The sequence below is a fragment of the Leuresthes tenuis genome, unplaced genomic scaffold (genome assembly GCF_036924035.1).
Source record: "Leuresthes tenuis unplaced genomic scaffold, fLeuTen1.0.hap1 SCAF_2, whole genome shotgun sequence".
Lineage (NCBI taxonomy): Eukaryota > Metazoa > Chordata > Actinopteri > Atheriniformes > Atherinopsidae > Leuresthes > Leuresthes tenuis.
In genome coordinates, this window is record NW_027325356.1 from 8,966,854 (window position 1) to 8,981,358 (window position 14,505).

Here is a 14,505-nt window from a genome sequence, read left to right on the forward strand (position 1 = left end):
CTGCAGGGGGGAAAAGAAATGGGTAACAACAGCTCAGCACCAGAATTGGGCAGGTTTCATCAGTGATCAGTCCATCATTACTGCGGCTGCTTGGTGAAGTGTCTCCTACCTTCTAACTGGATACGTACCTACAGGAGTATCCAGCTCCACTCCCACCCACACTCCTCCAGCAAACTGTGTCGCTCCAACATAGCGCACTGTCCCCGCCTTATTGCTTCCTATTGTGACATACGCCCCTTCTGTCAGCCAATCGGGCAGTACGTCGTCATGACTACACTCTTCATCATCCATCAAGATCTCCAGCCTCTCGAAGCCTTCACCTCTTCCTTCTCCTGAGTTAATCAGCTTCTGGTCAGAGAAGGAACACTCTGCAATGACGTTGTTGTGATTGGTCGAGCCATGGGATGCAGGTGGAGCCCCGACCGCCATCTGGGCGCCACACTGAGGAGGAGAGGTCACAACATCGTTCCTATCAGCGCTCTGCTGCTGAGGGTTTGTGGGGAGCGTAGTCTCAGCACCCACGAGGGAGGAGGACGAGGAGGAGGGTTGGAGGACGTCAGACAGGGTAACCGTAGAAACGCTAGCGGAGAAATAACCACTTGACGACTGGCTGAGGGGGCTGAGGGGGGTGGTGTCATGCGGGTCATGCACAGGAAGAGGAGGGACTTCTGGCAACTCTGTTCGTCTGTCTTTGGCCGGGTGCCGTAGGAGAGCAGCCTAGAAGGGGACCGATGGTTGCCACGGGAACAGAGCATGCAGAGACAACAAGGCAAAAAAAACAAAAAAAAACAAAACAACAAACAATAAAAATCAACATCTCAAAACGTTTACAAGCACATTCTGAGCCAACAGGGTGAAGTTTGTGGTTCCTTATGTGTTTCTTTTATTCATTCATACACTTGCTCGTTTAGTTTTACGTTTAAGACCAATAAACGTCTGTTTTGTCACCAGCTGCTCCATAACGACCGACTGTAGAAATACCGCAGTCATCTTTTGAGTTAATGAAATTATTCAAAAAATAATGAAACTACACAAACAATCGGATCAGGAAGTAAAGCGGAACCACTGTAACAAAATGAGCCCAGAATTCAACCGATCATGTTGAAGAATGTAAACCATGCTGATTTGTACATATTTACAGTAAAAGCTTCCTGGGTGGGTCATTTGTTCTCCCTCATAGATTCATTTTCTGTGCTGAACTAGAAGTTCCATGGGACATGTAACTCTGGGGTTTCCTCCATTTAAAGTTCTGAACTTCATTGGTCTTACGCTTCCACCTCTTAGATTCTCAGATAACTTTCATTTTAACAGTTCTTGGACTTCAGATTAGTCAGTGAGGAAGATGGCAGTGGCCGCTCCAACACGTGCCCCCACCCACCTGAGACACATCTAAAGACGTAACTGTTCTCCATGGCCTTAATTCTTCAGCATTTTAAGTTTTCTATTCATTTCTTTTTGGACCCTCACTATATAATCGTCTTATTTGTATTTGCAACTCAGGTTTTAACTTTGAATTTATTTTTATTGCCATTGTTTCAGCTCCTTCTGCTGTGTTTAGCTATAGGGTGACTGGGATAGTGTAGTGGTACGATTGCCGCCTTTCATGAGGGAGACCTGGGCTCAAATCCCCTGCATGCAAGGTACTACCTCCAGTAGGGGTCCTTAGGCAAGACTCCCTTACCCTGACTGCCTACCTGTCAGTCGCTTTGGATAAAAGCGTCTGCCAAATGCATAAACATAGTTGTGCCTTAAAGGGACAGTTCCAGGTTTTTTGATCTGGAGTTGTTTGTGACGCACTTACCCTACCTGCATAATTCCTCTCTGCTTGTCCACTCCTGAACTATCCCTTTAATGAGTAAAGCACTTAGTTCAACTCTGGTTGTTTTGAGCATACTTCATTAGACCCATTTTTACACAACTGAAGCAATTCATGAGGTTAAAGCCATTTTCAGAGCTGTTCAGGACAGGGTGTGAATACTTGTGTCTCATAAACAATAAAGAGGTCAGCGGGGAAGGAAGGTGACGCGTAATCTCACCGTCTCAGGCTTGACTTTGTTGTCGTCCCCTCCCGATGATGTCACGATGCGTGGTACATGCTGCCAGGTGACAAAACATGACGAGTAATAAGAGCACATGTATGTATGCGCATTTGCTGAATTCACCTGAAATTCCCCTGAATCAAACAACACACTGCAGTGATGGGCTCATGTCTGCTGACCTGCTGGTTGTGCGGCGAAGGTCTGAGCTCCTTCTTGTCGTCTCGTGCTGGAAACAGAGACTTGAGCAGTTTGGGCATCTGAGGGACCAGCGCCTTAACTGAAAGATAAGAGGCAGCAAGTCCTGAACGACCTGGGGGGAGGAAGGGAGGGGGAGGGAGGGAGGAAGGCGAGGCGAGACGAGAGAGGATGGAAAAGGAGAAGAAGGAAGCGAGGAAACAAGAGGAGGTCCGGGAGGTAGAAGAGGTGTAAAAGATCAAGACAGGAAGTTGAAAGCGAGTTCAGAAAATGGCAAAAATCCCAACACAGTGACAGAAGAAGCTGCCCATCAAACACACCAACACAGAGATGCCTGAATTAGCAATTATGATCTGGATTAAGAAAACACTCTAAATCAACACAAACTAATCAAGATTATTCATTTTGTTTGCTTCTGAAACAAAATGAATCTAAAGGACGTCACAGTGACGAGAACAAGAAGTCACTATGAATCAGCTACCTGACAGAGAATTTTCCCAATGATCACACAAGACATTGTAAAACTTTGGTCATCAAGATGAACAGACACACATTTCCAGAGTAAAACAAAGCAGAATGGATGGATGTGGCTTAAAGAAAGAATGGGTGGAGAGGTTTTACACATCTGCTGTGAAAGATGGCAGAAGAGTCTCGGCACAGTTTAAGAATATGAAAAATTAAATGGTAGTAATGAATGAAAGTTGTGTTTAGGAACATCTTATAAAATAGGCTATTCAAGGGCAGAGGAGGTAGGAAGAAAGAAGAGTTGTTGTAATGGATGAACCCAGGAAGAAAAAAGAAGGGGAGTAAAGAAGGATAGCTAGGAGAGTGGGATGGTGGAGCAAAGAGGGTGTAGAGGAAGATTTACCTTGTTCTGGCTCCTGCTGTGGGGGGGTTGTGGCAAAAGGAGTAGGGGAAGAAGAGGGCGAGGTGGAGTAGGTGGATGGGGAGGAGGCCGGGCGCGGGAGGGTGCGTTGGAACTGAGAGGGCATGAAGATGTCCTGCTGGCTCTCCCATCGACCCTGAGGCAGACAAACAGAGAGTGACTTGTCAGGTTTTACATGTTGATGTAACACCTCACATGTTTGACTCATTTCAAGCCAGACAGGTTCATTTGTGACTCTGTAAGAAGATCCAGAGATGAACAAGAGTCTTTTCAAAGTGATGAGTTACCTTATCATCCAGCAGGCAAGTTGTAGACAGGTCCTGTCTACTTCCTGACAGCTGAGAGATGGAACAAGCAGTGAGTATAAATATCTCAGCGTATTGCAATGTCATCTCATGATAAGACTTAGAAGCGTTAATGTTTTACCCTGTGGACAGAAGGAGAGCTTAAACTCCGTCTGTTACTCCTCCCTCTGCCTGCTAGCTGCTCCTTCACTGCCACTTCCTGAACCCACACACAGCACTTTTTAAATCAGATAACAAGCGTAAAACTGTCGTGTTATTGCTGATCAGTGCAGCCGAGTTCTATCTTATATACTTCACAGTTCAATAACTTTCTTACCTGTCTGAGTCTATCCAGAGTCAGGATGTTCTCCAGACTCATTACGCTGCGAAGGTATTTCTCAATGGCGGCCTCATCGTCACCCGACTGGCTGTTGTGTGCGCTAGCAGCAAGCCGGGCCAGCATCTCTCTATCCTCTGAACCTGGAGCGTCCTGTTGTGACATAGCATTACAAAAATATGTCTTTAACAGTTCGTCATGCTAAGCAAGACTAAATGTCAGGTAATGTCCAGCGTACCTCAGGGATGTTGGAGACCACCTCAAAGGTGACGCCACAGCCGGGTATTGTGCTGCGGGTTGACATCCTTTTGAGAAAGTTGTGGGCAAAGCCCTGGCGGCCCGGGTTAACATTTACACAGATCCTCTTCCTCAGCACCAGCTGCATGTCAGCGGGGTGGCTGAGCTGAACCACCACCCGAATCGTCAGGTAGACGCGCTGCTCTGGCCACGTTCCCCCGCGACTGAGCTGGGGACACTCATGGACTGTGGAGTCCCATGAAGCCTCTGCTTTCACCTGCAAGTCAACAATCACAATTAGTAGTCAGAGGTTCGTAGAGTTGGAGGCACGCACCTTGGTTTTTCCAGTAGGTCAGTTCTCACCTCTCCATCATAGTGTTTGACAATCTGCAGGTCAAAGAAATCGTCCTCATCTTCTTCGCTTAAGATGGCATCCCAACCTCCAGCCTCAGGCACCTCAAACTGATCTTGAGAGCTAAGGTCATCAGCTGAGGAAGCAACAAAATATATTAGAGGAAAAGAACATGTGAGCATACATCACTAAACAAAAGAAAAGATCCTTACGTTTGAGGTCCAGGAAGAGGACGGGAGTGTGCGTCTCCATGCCTGGCAGGGGAACCCTGTGAATAGACACACATCGTTTAAAAAGCCGGTATATGTTTGCATCTGTGTACCTCCAAGCTTTAAAGTTTGGACAAAAAAATTTAAATGAAACATTCTGTTCAATGAAATCTGAGGAAGTGAGTTGTACCATTCAGCGGGAGCTCCAGGGATGCCGCTGCCAGCAGAGGGCACCATGACAGCGTTTCTCTCCTCTGTCAGAGTTAAGCGCCACTCCAGCAGCTGGGCCTCCCTCTCCATGTCATCCTCTGTCTTTTCTGTACACAACACTCTCACAGTAAACACATCCTACACTTGAAACAAACTAAAATTAGCTGGCCTCATTCTGCACACCCTACAGCACTCCTCTCCCTAACAGTGACAGAGAGTTCTGGTATAAAGCATTTGTGTTACCTGCTTTGCTAACGAGGCTCTGAAGGTGTTGGTCCAGGTATTCCTGTCTCTTGGTGAGAGCAGCTAACCACTGCCGCCGCAAACGTTCCAGATCTCTCTCCTACTCAAGAAACCTCTCAGTCAATACCTGTTTCTACTGCTTCAAGATTAATAAAGATAAAACTTCATGACATAAGGAAAGGGTCAGATGCATTAAGCTTCTGTACCTGATAACTGTCCATCTCATCCCCTTCCTGGTTTGCAGTCGTGTTCCTGATCTCTACACAACCCACTGATACTGCCAGCACGATCTCTGCTATGAGAGGCATTGTGCCCGAGTCCTGAACTGAGCGCACGTCGATCTGGATTCGCCTCGACTGACCCTGGACATGTAGAGGGAGAGAAGTTGAGAAAGAATGACTCAGTGCAGAATATTAAATGAGCCGTTTCCCAGCCGTACACAGGTCCCTTGTGGTTATGTAGAAGCTTGTCCCTACCTGCCGAAGCTGGAAGATCCCACCAGTCCGCACATCTCTAGCCGGAACCACTTCCACTGGGACAAAGTCTCCGTTCTCATTTATCTCCAAGATTTGGATCCAAAGCTCCAAGCGACGTGTGACCTCACTCCACCTGCAAAAACCAACATCACACATTGTTCACGATACATCTTGCAGAATCAGGGTAAAAGGTGACTGAGTGCGTGTCTACCTGTCTCGTAGTGTGCGTGTCTTTGCCTGGATAATGCTGAGGTCCCACAGGGCCGGGTTTCTCCCTGCATCAGCCTGTCTGTGTCCGTACACCTCTATGGCGACTGCTCCTTCTGTGAGGTACTCGATGAAATCCTCGCCTACGGACACTGCGAGCTCCTACAGTACCCAAAGAGACGGTGTCACATCAGCTACTTTTAAGAGGGATGAATACCCTGTGCATAGTTGGGTAAATATTTACAATCAAATATTCACACACAGTTATGAAAGCTAACAGATCGCCTCCCCTGTGTTCACCTTGCAGCTGTCAAACACCACCATGCAATGAGGGTCTTTGGAGCTGGACGATGAAGATGAAGTGTCAACTTCAGGAGCCACGATGAAGGGCTCAGGCTGGTCCCAGAAAGAATACTGGCAGAAGACGAAGTTGGAAAGGTACTGAGGTAGACCAGTGGCTTGCAAGATCTTTATCTGCAGAGGAAACCGAGGTCAAAGTTCATTTTGATCCAAATTCAGGAGCGTTAAAATTACATAGTAAGTACTCTAGAATGTAAAACACAGAGCAGAATGATCTCAAACCACGACTCACCATGCAGACCAGTTTGCGATCCTCAACTTCAGAGTCCTGGTTGTTGTCTAGTTCATCCCCTCCGGCCATGTTGTCCTCCAGGCCCCCTGCGACCCTCACCACCTCCACATGCAGGCGTCCGGCAACCTGACCACAGGGAAGATAAAAAATTAATCTGGGTGTTAGTCTGCTCGACAGCTGTCTATTCATCTTTTGGAGTTCTATTGTCGTCATCCAGTTTAATGCAATTTGTACTTTTTCTTTCCACTTTTACATCATAATTCAGGTATTCCAGAAACACAATTCTCATCTAAATATTATACTGAAGTCTACAGACTCTGATATCTTCTTCATTCTTATTTTTAATTTGGGTACCTTCAGTCAGGGATAAAAAATTAAAAACAGAACTGTTAACAACTATGACTCTACCTCTCCCTTTTGGTTGATGATGGGAACGGCGTACTGCAGCTTAACGTCATAGAACAGACAGGAGAGGAAGACGTTGGCAACGCCGATCAGACTATGGTTTTCTTGCTCATCAAAGAATGGGTCTGCTCGACGAAAATACGAGCGCATTACCTGGAGAAGGAGGAGAGTTTTAATAAAAAATATGTGTCCAAAGTAGTCCTTGTGGACTCTGTGAGCTGAGCAGTTCTTACAGGGTTGTCCTGATGATGGATGTTATAGTCCTGCCACTCCTGGTAAAGTTCTCTCATATCCACCAGACGGTTTTCCATCTTCTCCAAACTCCAGATCTGTTTCCCTCGACACCGTCGTCGGACCTGAATCGCAGGTTCACTGAGCACCGCATCCCTCTACACACACACAGACACACACTTAGATTCAGGGCTGCAGGAACGACGGATGACAACACTGACATATGAGGCCCTCATTTTCGCGTGCGAGACCTTGCGGTTTGCATTGAGGTTGTCTGCCGGGATCTGCAGGGTGACTCTGTACTCTGTGTGACGTTCCAGCTCATCAGAGATGAAACAGGCTTCTTGCACCAGGAGGTTTGCTCTCACTATCTGCTCCCTCAGCCTCCGAAGACTCCTCACCAACACCGCCTCCCTGCGGGACAGGAGGTGGAAGACATCAAGAGGGAGATGGAGAAAAGGAGGGAGGATGAAAATGTCAACTTGCACAACATGCGTACAAATGCAGACCAGTACAAGTCTTAAACTGTCCCTTGTTTCTTTAAACAATTCCACGAAAAAGGTGCTGCAATTTATTTATCTATAGTGTTTAAGACAGCCTGGATCCTTTAAGACAAGATTGCCTTTTTCCTTTAAGTTGTCTTCAGGAATTATTTTCCAGGCTTCTTGAAGGACTTTCCAAAACTCTTCTTACATCTGCTATAGATAGTCTTTGTTTCTATGCCTGACTCTCCTTTTGTCCACCTTCTGTAAAGATATGCTGCACACCATGCTGAGATACAGCAAGTCGTCTTCTAATAGCTCTTTGGGAATCAACTTGATAAAGCAGAAAAATACTACTTTGGCTTGTCAAACTCCATTTTTGACATTGTTTCCAAGATGCAATGAAAGAAATGGCCACACACACGGTATGTCTTTGTGACTGGCTTGATGCTGCTAGTATAAAAGTGCCAAAAATTTAAAAATGGTAATTTGCAAAGCTGTTAGTTCTGTGAGGACACAAGAGTGGTTCACCCCTGGCCTTAGTCAGGAAAGTCTGAGTACCTGTCCTCACTCCACTGCCTCAGTCTGCTCTGAGCACTGGATGAATGGCTCATCCCTCCCATGCTGAGTCTCTCCAGGCTGCGGTAGTGAGACTGTTGTGCTGGTCCTTGCTGGACAGACGTCTGTCCTCCTGATTGGCCTGTGGACAGACGGTCCGGGTTGAGCTTCTTGCGAAGCTGCTGGAGCTCTTGCTCGTACATCTGCCTTTGTCGCTCCAGAGCAGAGCGCTTTTCCTCTTCATGCTGCCTCTCCAGAGACTGGAGGACCGCCTGCATTGGGTCTGACCGGACACGATGCAGGTAAGTCACAAAGACTGATGCTCTGCCTCACATTTAATCAACATCGCATCACTTTTCACTCCTCTCACCATTGTTGCCAAGGGCCTTCATCATGACCTCTGTCTGTGCAAACTCATAGGAGAAGCTGACTTCACTGGACACTTCACTGGCTGTGTCACCGTCTGCATCCAGCTGCTCACTGCTGCCACTGTTCTTCATCACACCACCCTCACCCTCCTCATCCTCCGCTGTCCGAGACCGTCGCTTTGGCAGATTGATCCTTGAAGTGGGATAAACACGAGTCAGTCACTCAGTAATATCTGATGTAGCTTCAAAATCTCCAAACAGTGAGCACTGCAAACACAGGCTGAAAAGAGGTTTACCTGAAGAAGTGGTTGTTTCCCCACAGGATTCTGTCACCATGGTGAAGTTGCAAACCGCTGGTAACTGGAGACCCATTCACACATGTCCTGTAACACCAGAAAACAAAGTAGTGACGTTAGCAAAGGGTGGCTTTAATCCTTTAATGTCTGGAGCAGAAGGAAGATTTGTACAATAATTACAACAATATCTGCTGTAAGAAACCAACTTTAAATTGTGGTGGTGGTTGATCCCACATGTCGGCCACAGAGTTCACTCTAATTGGCTTATTCATCATCAGTCTGTGGATTTGTAACGTTGATGTTCCTTACCGAGCATTGGGGTAGGGGGTGAGGATGACAGCCGCCTCTGCCGTGATGTCAATGACACAGTGCTCCGCCTGGATACCCATCCCACACAGCTGGATGTCCTGGGAGTCCACGGAGCCCACTTTGGTGTGTTCCTGAGAGATGAAATTTGGGATGATACAGTCGATGAACATGGTGCGGAGCCACGTAGTTTGTTAGATGCATGCAGTCTTTCTAAAAGCACCACAGCTGACCTCAGCTTTAACTCGACTGGCTCTAAATGTTGTCAATTTTTCCATCAAAGCTGTTTTGTACTTCAAACTTAAGTAGCAAACCGCTACTCAGCAAGTTCAGGGTTCCTACGTGTTGTCCATTAAAATAATCCATACTCTTCAAGTCTTAAAATGACAGAATTTCTTTCATTTTTATATATATTTTTTCCATTTGTGATACAAGGACAACAATCCAGAGGTTTAATACATGGTTTTGAAATGTAAACATGAATGTCATACTACATATGCCACTATTCTGCTCAGAGGATAGCAGATGCTGTAGCTCAAACAAATCAATTACCAATAAAGAATCACTGTCCAAAGAGGGGATAAGCTAACCTGTGCAACATATTCTTCTGTTACCTCCCCTTACCATAATAGGCAAACATATTGTTTCCACCATATATTTATTTTAAATAAATGTATAAATAAAAAAAATTAAAAATTTAAATTGAATGATTGTCTACTAACTACAAAATGGGAAATAATTGAGTCGCATAAAGAATCAAAATACTAATCATTGCAAATGCCATTCACTTATTGCTGTGGGTAGGACTGTTCTCTTTTACTGTTCTTTGTTGTATTGGAGCTGAAGAAAACTCTGACTGAACACACTTTGCTGTTTGATCACAAAATATCTTAAACATTCAAATTTTCAAGGACTCTGTTCGGCTTCGATTATTCATGGACTCTACAATGAAGGCAACTGTAAAGCTGTCAAAGACATCAAGCTCTTTCTGGGGGAAGTTGGAAAAAAAAGGAGTTCCATGACAAGGTCTCATCCTGCAAAGCTGATCCGTCTACTGCTATACGAGCAAGCTGGGACCCGATTAATGAAGAACATTGTTGCCAAAACAAAACACCAAAAATGACAACAATTTTGATTCATTTTTGTTTGGTATGTTCTCCTAAGCCAGAGTGTTCAGCTGTTAAATCAAAGAGTTTTGTGACGCATCTGCAGTTTTTTAAACAAACCAAAACAGCTAAATGAACATCACCCTTTGTCTTAGATAACCCATTATACACATTATACAAAACCGTGATAAATTAGTTCATATAAATGTTATATAAAGTGCATAGCTCAGTGGGTTTGATGAATTCTCTGTTTATAGAATGTAGGATTGTTGTAATGTATTGTTTGAGCTCCTTCTCAAAATTTTAAAGAAGATGGTTTGTGATTAGAGAATTTAGATTTGTGGTTATGGTATTTAGCAAGTAAAACAAGCAGGTTGACGATGCAATATTCACAACATAAACATGAGTCTGCGTACACTGAAGACACGTTTGTGACGTTTGGTTGTTTCCGTTTGTCTGGTGGTGTTGTCCTTCCGGTTCAAAGGACGGACCACCAGTCCAATCAGCAACGATTCATATCAAATCACACTGTCCCTTTAAAATCTTTCAGAAAATCGTATAAAATCGAACCGAATCATTGGCTGAATGCTGTTTATCGTATCGTGAGATTAGTGTATCGTTACAGCCCTAATGTTAATTTTGTAAAACTATGGTCTAATCCAAAGGACAACACAACAAAGCACAGTATGATTCATGACTGGGCTGAGTTGTGACTGAAAAGTTGCTCAAGTACACTCCACTATATAAAAGACATCAGTATATACTATTAATGGTCTGCATCTATGTAGCGCGTTTTAACAACAGCTGTGTTCACAAAGCACCTCACTTTGCATCTCTCAGTCATCCTCTGACACATGGGTGCTTGTCAGTATCTTGTCCGACATTTAAAAACATGGAGAAGCCGTGGACTGAACCACTAAGTCAAAGCCACCAACGGCAGTCAGAGTCGTACAGGTGCGCAAACACACGTTTGGGTCTCTTTATGGAGAGGCTCCCTGATTGTTTGATCAATTCATTTTTCAAAAACCCTCATTTTTTTTATTTTACTATTCAGAATATGTACATCTATCCAGACCTGGAAAAATACTAAAAACAAATTTCATACTTGTCTAACTGTTTAAGATTGCGTAGGAACCCTGAAAGCTAGAAACATGAACCAAAATGTGTAAAGATTTTCTGAGAGTGCTCTGTAGAGATGTAAAATTAAATAAAGATGGTTAATGAAATTAGCTGTACAAAAGAGGCTGGGACTCTTAAAGCATGAGGAAAGTGTATGTATGTATGTGTTTGTACCTTTAGGTAGTACACAAGCAGCTCATTAAGGGCAGGATCAGCATTAAGGTTGACAAGAAAACTCTTATCATCTCCAACTTTGATCCCTGAAGACTGCAGAGAAATACCCAAACTCTCCAACTGCTTCTGACGCTCCTATAAGCACACAGAAAACAAACCAAAAAAACCACAGAGCAGTTTTAGAGTTTTAATCCATCATGAAAAGTAAGCATCAAAGCGAATGATTTGAAAAAGCAGCTCAACATATTTACTTGTGCAATTTCCTCAGTTTTGCGAAGCTTCTCCTCCCAGGTGTAGGTCATCTCTTGGATTAACTTTTCAGACTCTTCCAGACGGTCTTTCAGTTCAGGAGCTTTCAAAGACTGTAAAACAGGCAGCAGGTAAGCGCAGGGGAAAACAGACATTTAAACACTGCGACGTCCAAAGCTGTGATGAAGTTTCACCTCTGCCTGGGTCAGCTGAACACGTAGTTTCTCTACTTCCTCCCGGAGCTCCCTGATGATGCGAGCGTTGGGGTCTTCATTGACGACAGCATGGTTAACTATGTTCTTTGCTCGGTCGGCATAGCGCAGTGTGGACAGGGTCTCCTCGTAGTTGTCAGCTGCTGGACTCACAGTCGCGACCATGGCTGTGCGGCTGTTGCCCCCAAGGCAGTCCTGGAGACGGGGAAATAAAAGCAGATGTAGGGCCTCTGACTACGAGATAAATGTTTACAGCATCAGAAAACAGAGAAGATGCACTCAACAGTAATGAAAGTGGGAGATGTTGCCGCTTACCTTTAGCAGCCATGTTAGAACCGAGTCTCTGTAGGGAACAAACTTGTTCTTGTTCTTGGCAGTTCCCTGTTCAGCCAGTGCAGAGATCACCAGACCTAGTGTTGTTAGGGACCTAGTAAACAAACACACACAAATACCCAAACACTCAGCATCACAGTCTTTTTGTGTTTGTCATGTAGGTCAACAACACTGAGGGTGATATCAAATGAACCACAACACAAAATTCATTCAAATCAAACAAGCGCAGAGTTTAAATGCTTTTCTTGACATTTAGTTTCAAGCTAAAACAACATAAAAACAACCGGTCCCATGATTGAGATGATGATACTCATCTGCTTACTTGTTGATGTTACTCCCCTCCTTCAGTCGCTCTCCTGCTGCTCCAGTTTTTGCTGCTCGCTCACTTCCAGCCAAGTCCACCAAACTCAGCCGACTGACTTTCTCACCGCTCGTCTAAAGAGAAAAACGAAGGAAAATGGTAAAAAAAAAAAGGCTACATATTTTCCTAACTTTTTAACCTTTGTTTTTAGAGATAATCTTATTGAGACACAGGGGTCTCAATCTGTAGAGATTGTAGAGATAGAGTCCATCTGTAGAGATAACTACAGACAGACATAATTATAAAATGTTTAAGTACAAGAATCAAGGGAAAGCAGCGAAATGGGAGAAAATTTCCAAGGATCCTTTTCCATCATCCTTAAAAATAAGTTGACATTCACTTGGTGGGATCAAACTGCACAGTCTCAGAACCTGTTGTAGCATTTTCCAAGTCAAAGGGGCAGAAGGACCACCTAAGGTAACAAGGACTGGAAGCGAACATGAACATTTGTTGACATGGATGCATTTGTAAATAAAGTTATACCAATGCAAAAGTCAGCGTATAAATTATGATGACTAGTTGACCAGAGAGTAAAAAATGAGACGGTGAGTCAGGGGTTTACAGCCTGTTATGACCTTGGTGCTCCATGATAAACAGCATCCAACACCTGCAGCAGTGACACCATAATCAATAAGAGGTGAGAGGGTGGCAGGATCAGACAGGTTCCTGGCATTAAATCAAACTCAGGATTTATTCTTTAAGAAAAATCCCTGATTTAGTTTCAGTTTCTTTAAAAGATGTTAAATATTAGGCTTAAAGGGGAGATTTTCATCAATTAAGCTGCATAGGTATTTATAGGCAGGACAAAAAAAAAAAAGCACTACAACAGATTCTACATGGGATTAATATAGTATCTTTAGATTCTTTTTTCATTTTCGCAAAGTTGATAGGAGTGCTTTGTGTGGATTTAAAAGAAGGGAGTACTTCTGGAACTTTCCTTTAGTTTAAAAACAGTATACCTTTTGTTTTGTTAGCATTTAGTATAAATTTAAGATTAAATAAATGTGACTGAACAGTATCAAACGCAGGCTGCAGACGGTCAAAAGCAAGCCCAAAAGTGTTTGCACCATAAACAACTGTGTCATCAGTATAAAGATGGAAAAATGCATCAGTAATATTCTGGCCCACAAAGTGAATGTACATATTGAAGCACGTGGGTCCTCAAAGACAAACTTGGGGAACACCAATGATGACATTAAGATTAATCGATAAGAAAGCACTGAGTTGAGACAGGTGTTTTTGTTTCATTCGTTTTCTTAGGAATAAAAAGAAAAGAACCACAGAACTGCTTCCCTCCAGCTGGGGCCTTGCAGCCACACCTAAGTTAGGGATGGTCTTTTCCATCGAGTGGACAATGCAAACAGATTTTACTCTCCTGACTGTTAATTTGTAGGTCTTACTCAAAGCTCCAGTATGTTTGAGCTAGATGCCTTGGCTCACGCTTGCTGATAGCTTCTATCTATGGTTTTCTAAGGGCTGTTGAAGAGGAGGATATCACATCCCTATCAGTATGCTGCTGACAAGAGTGAATCTAACACCTGATCAACGCCTGCTGCGAAGTATTTAACATCAGCAGGTGTAGTTCTCTTTCTCTCTGTAGCAGATCGACCCAGCACAGCAGAATATCATGCACACACCAAGAGCTGAAAGTAAGGGGTAAGATGTCGGCTTTATTGACCATCTACCACTGAGATGTTAAATTGAAACTGTTTTTCAATGAGGGGTCTCCACACGCATCCAGCAGTTATAACACGGCCCTTGTAGTTGAATAGGTTCAAGCCCTCATAACTTCACGAATTAAGCGTGGAATCCCTAATTTTCCTGCAGTGTTATCTTATCAATAAAAAAAAAAACAAAAAAGAAAAACATTTGGCATTTTTCACCAGATTGCATTCTTTCTTGGTAGCGTCATTGTTACAGGAAACAAGTAGCCTTTAAAATATGGTGCTGCAAAAATTAAAAAGTAAAGAAAAAAAATTTTAAATCGTGTTTTATGTACGTTTACTAATAAATTGTAAAACAGACACACATAATTCTG

The 14,505-nt window shown here is 43.8% G+C and overlaps 1 protein-coding gene across 2 annotated transcripts in view; it reads right to left on the reverse strand.

Moving 5' to 3' along the window:
* The window catches only part of LOC140301570 (kinesin-like protein KIF13B), a 41,563-nt gene that overhangs the window by 5,734 nt on the left and 21,324 nt on the right, over positions 1-14,505 (reverse strand). The window contains exons 10-38 of one of the 2 annotated variants that reach the window (XM_072380108.1): positions 12,429-12,541; positions 12,089-12,200; positions 11,756-11,968; positions 11,564-11,674; positions 11,313-11,447; positions 8,917-9,047; positions 8,608-8,694; positions 8,314-8,504; positions 7,947-8,226; positions 7,155-7,317; positions 6,906-7,061; positions 6,676-6,825; positions 6,268-6,393; positions 5,976-6,149; positions 5,680-5,837; positions 5,469-5,601; positions 5,199-5,354; positions 4,993-5,092; positions 4,730-4,856; positions 4,543-4,598; positions 4,342-4,466; positions 3,980-4,255; positions 3,742-3,894; positions 3,547-3,624; positions 3,408-3,458; positions 3,103-3,256; positions 2,219-2,316; positions 2,037-2,096; positions 129-717 (exon numbers count right to left, since the gene is read on the reverse strand). In XM_072380108.1, the coding sequence (XP_072236209.1) occupies positions 129-717; positions 2,037-2,096; positions 2,219-2,316; positions 3,103-3,256; positions 3,408-3,458; positions 3,547-3,624; positions 3,742-3,894; positions 3,980-4,255; positions 4,342-4,466; positions 4,543-4,598; positions 4,730-4,856; positions 4,993-5,092; positions 5,199-5,354; positions 5,469-5,601; positions 5,680-5,837; positions 5,976-6,149; positions 6,268-6,393; positions 6,676-6,825; positions 6,906-7,061; positions 7,155-7,317; positions 7,947-8,226; positions 8,314-8,504; positions 8,608-8,694; positions 8,917-9,047; positions 11,313-11,447; positions 11,564-11,674; positions 11,756-11,968; positions 12,089-12,200; positions 12,429-12,541 (4,456 nt within the window). Of the gene's footprint in view, positions 1-128; positions 718-2,036; positions 2,097-2,218; positions 2,350-3,102; positions 3,257-3,407; positions 3,459-3,546; positions 3,625-3,741; positions 3,895-3,979; positions 4,256-4,341; positions 4,467-4,542; positions 4,599-4,729; positions 4,857-4,992; positions 5,093-5,198; positions 5,355-5,468; positions 5,602-5,679; positions 5,838-5,975; positions 6,150-6,267; positions 6,394-6,675; positions 6,826-6,905; positions 7,062-7,154; positions 7,318-7,946; positions 8,227-8,313; positions 8,505-8,607; positions 8,695-8,916; positions 9,048-11,312; positions 11,448-11,563; positions 11,675-11,755; positions 11,969-12,088; positions 12,201-12,428; positions 12,542-14,505 lie in introns of both variants that reach the window. The other variant, XM_072380107.1, reaches the window with a different exon arrangement.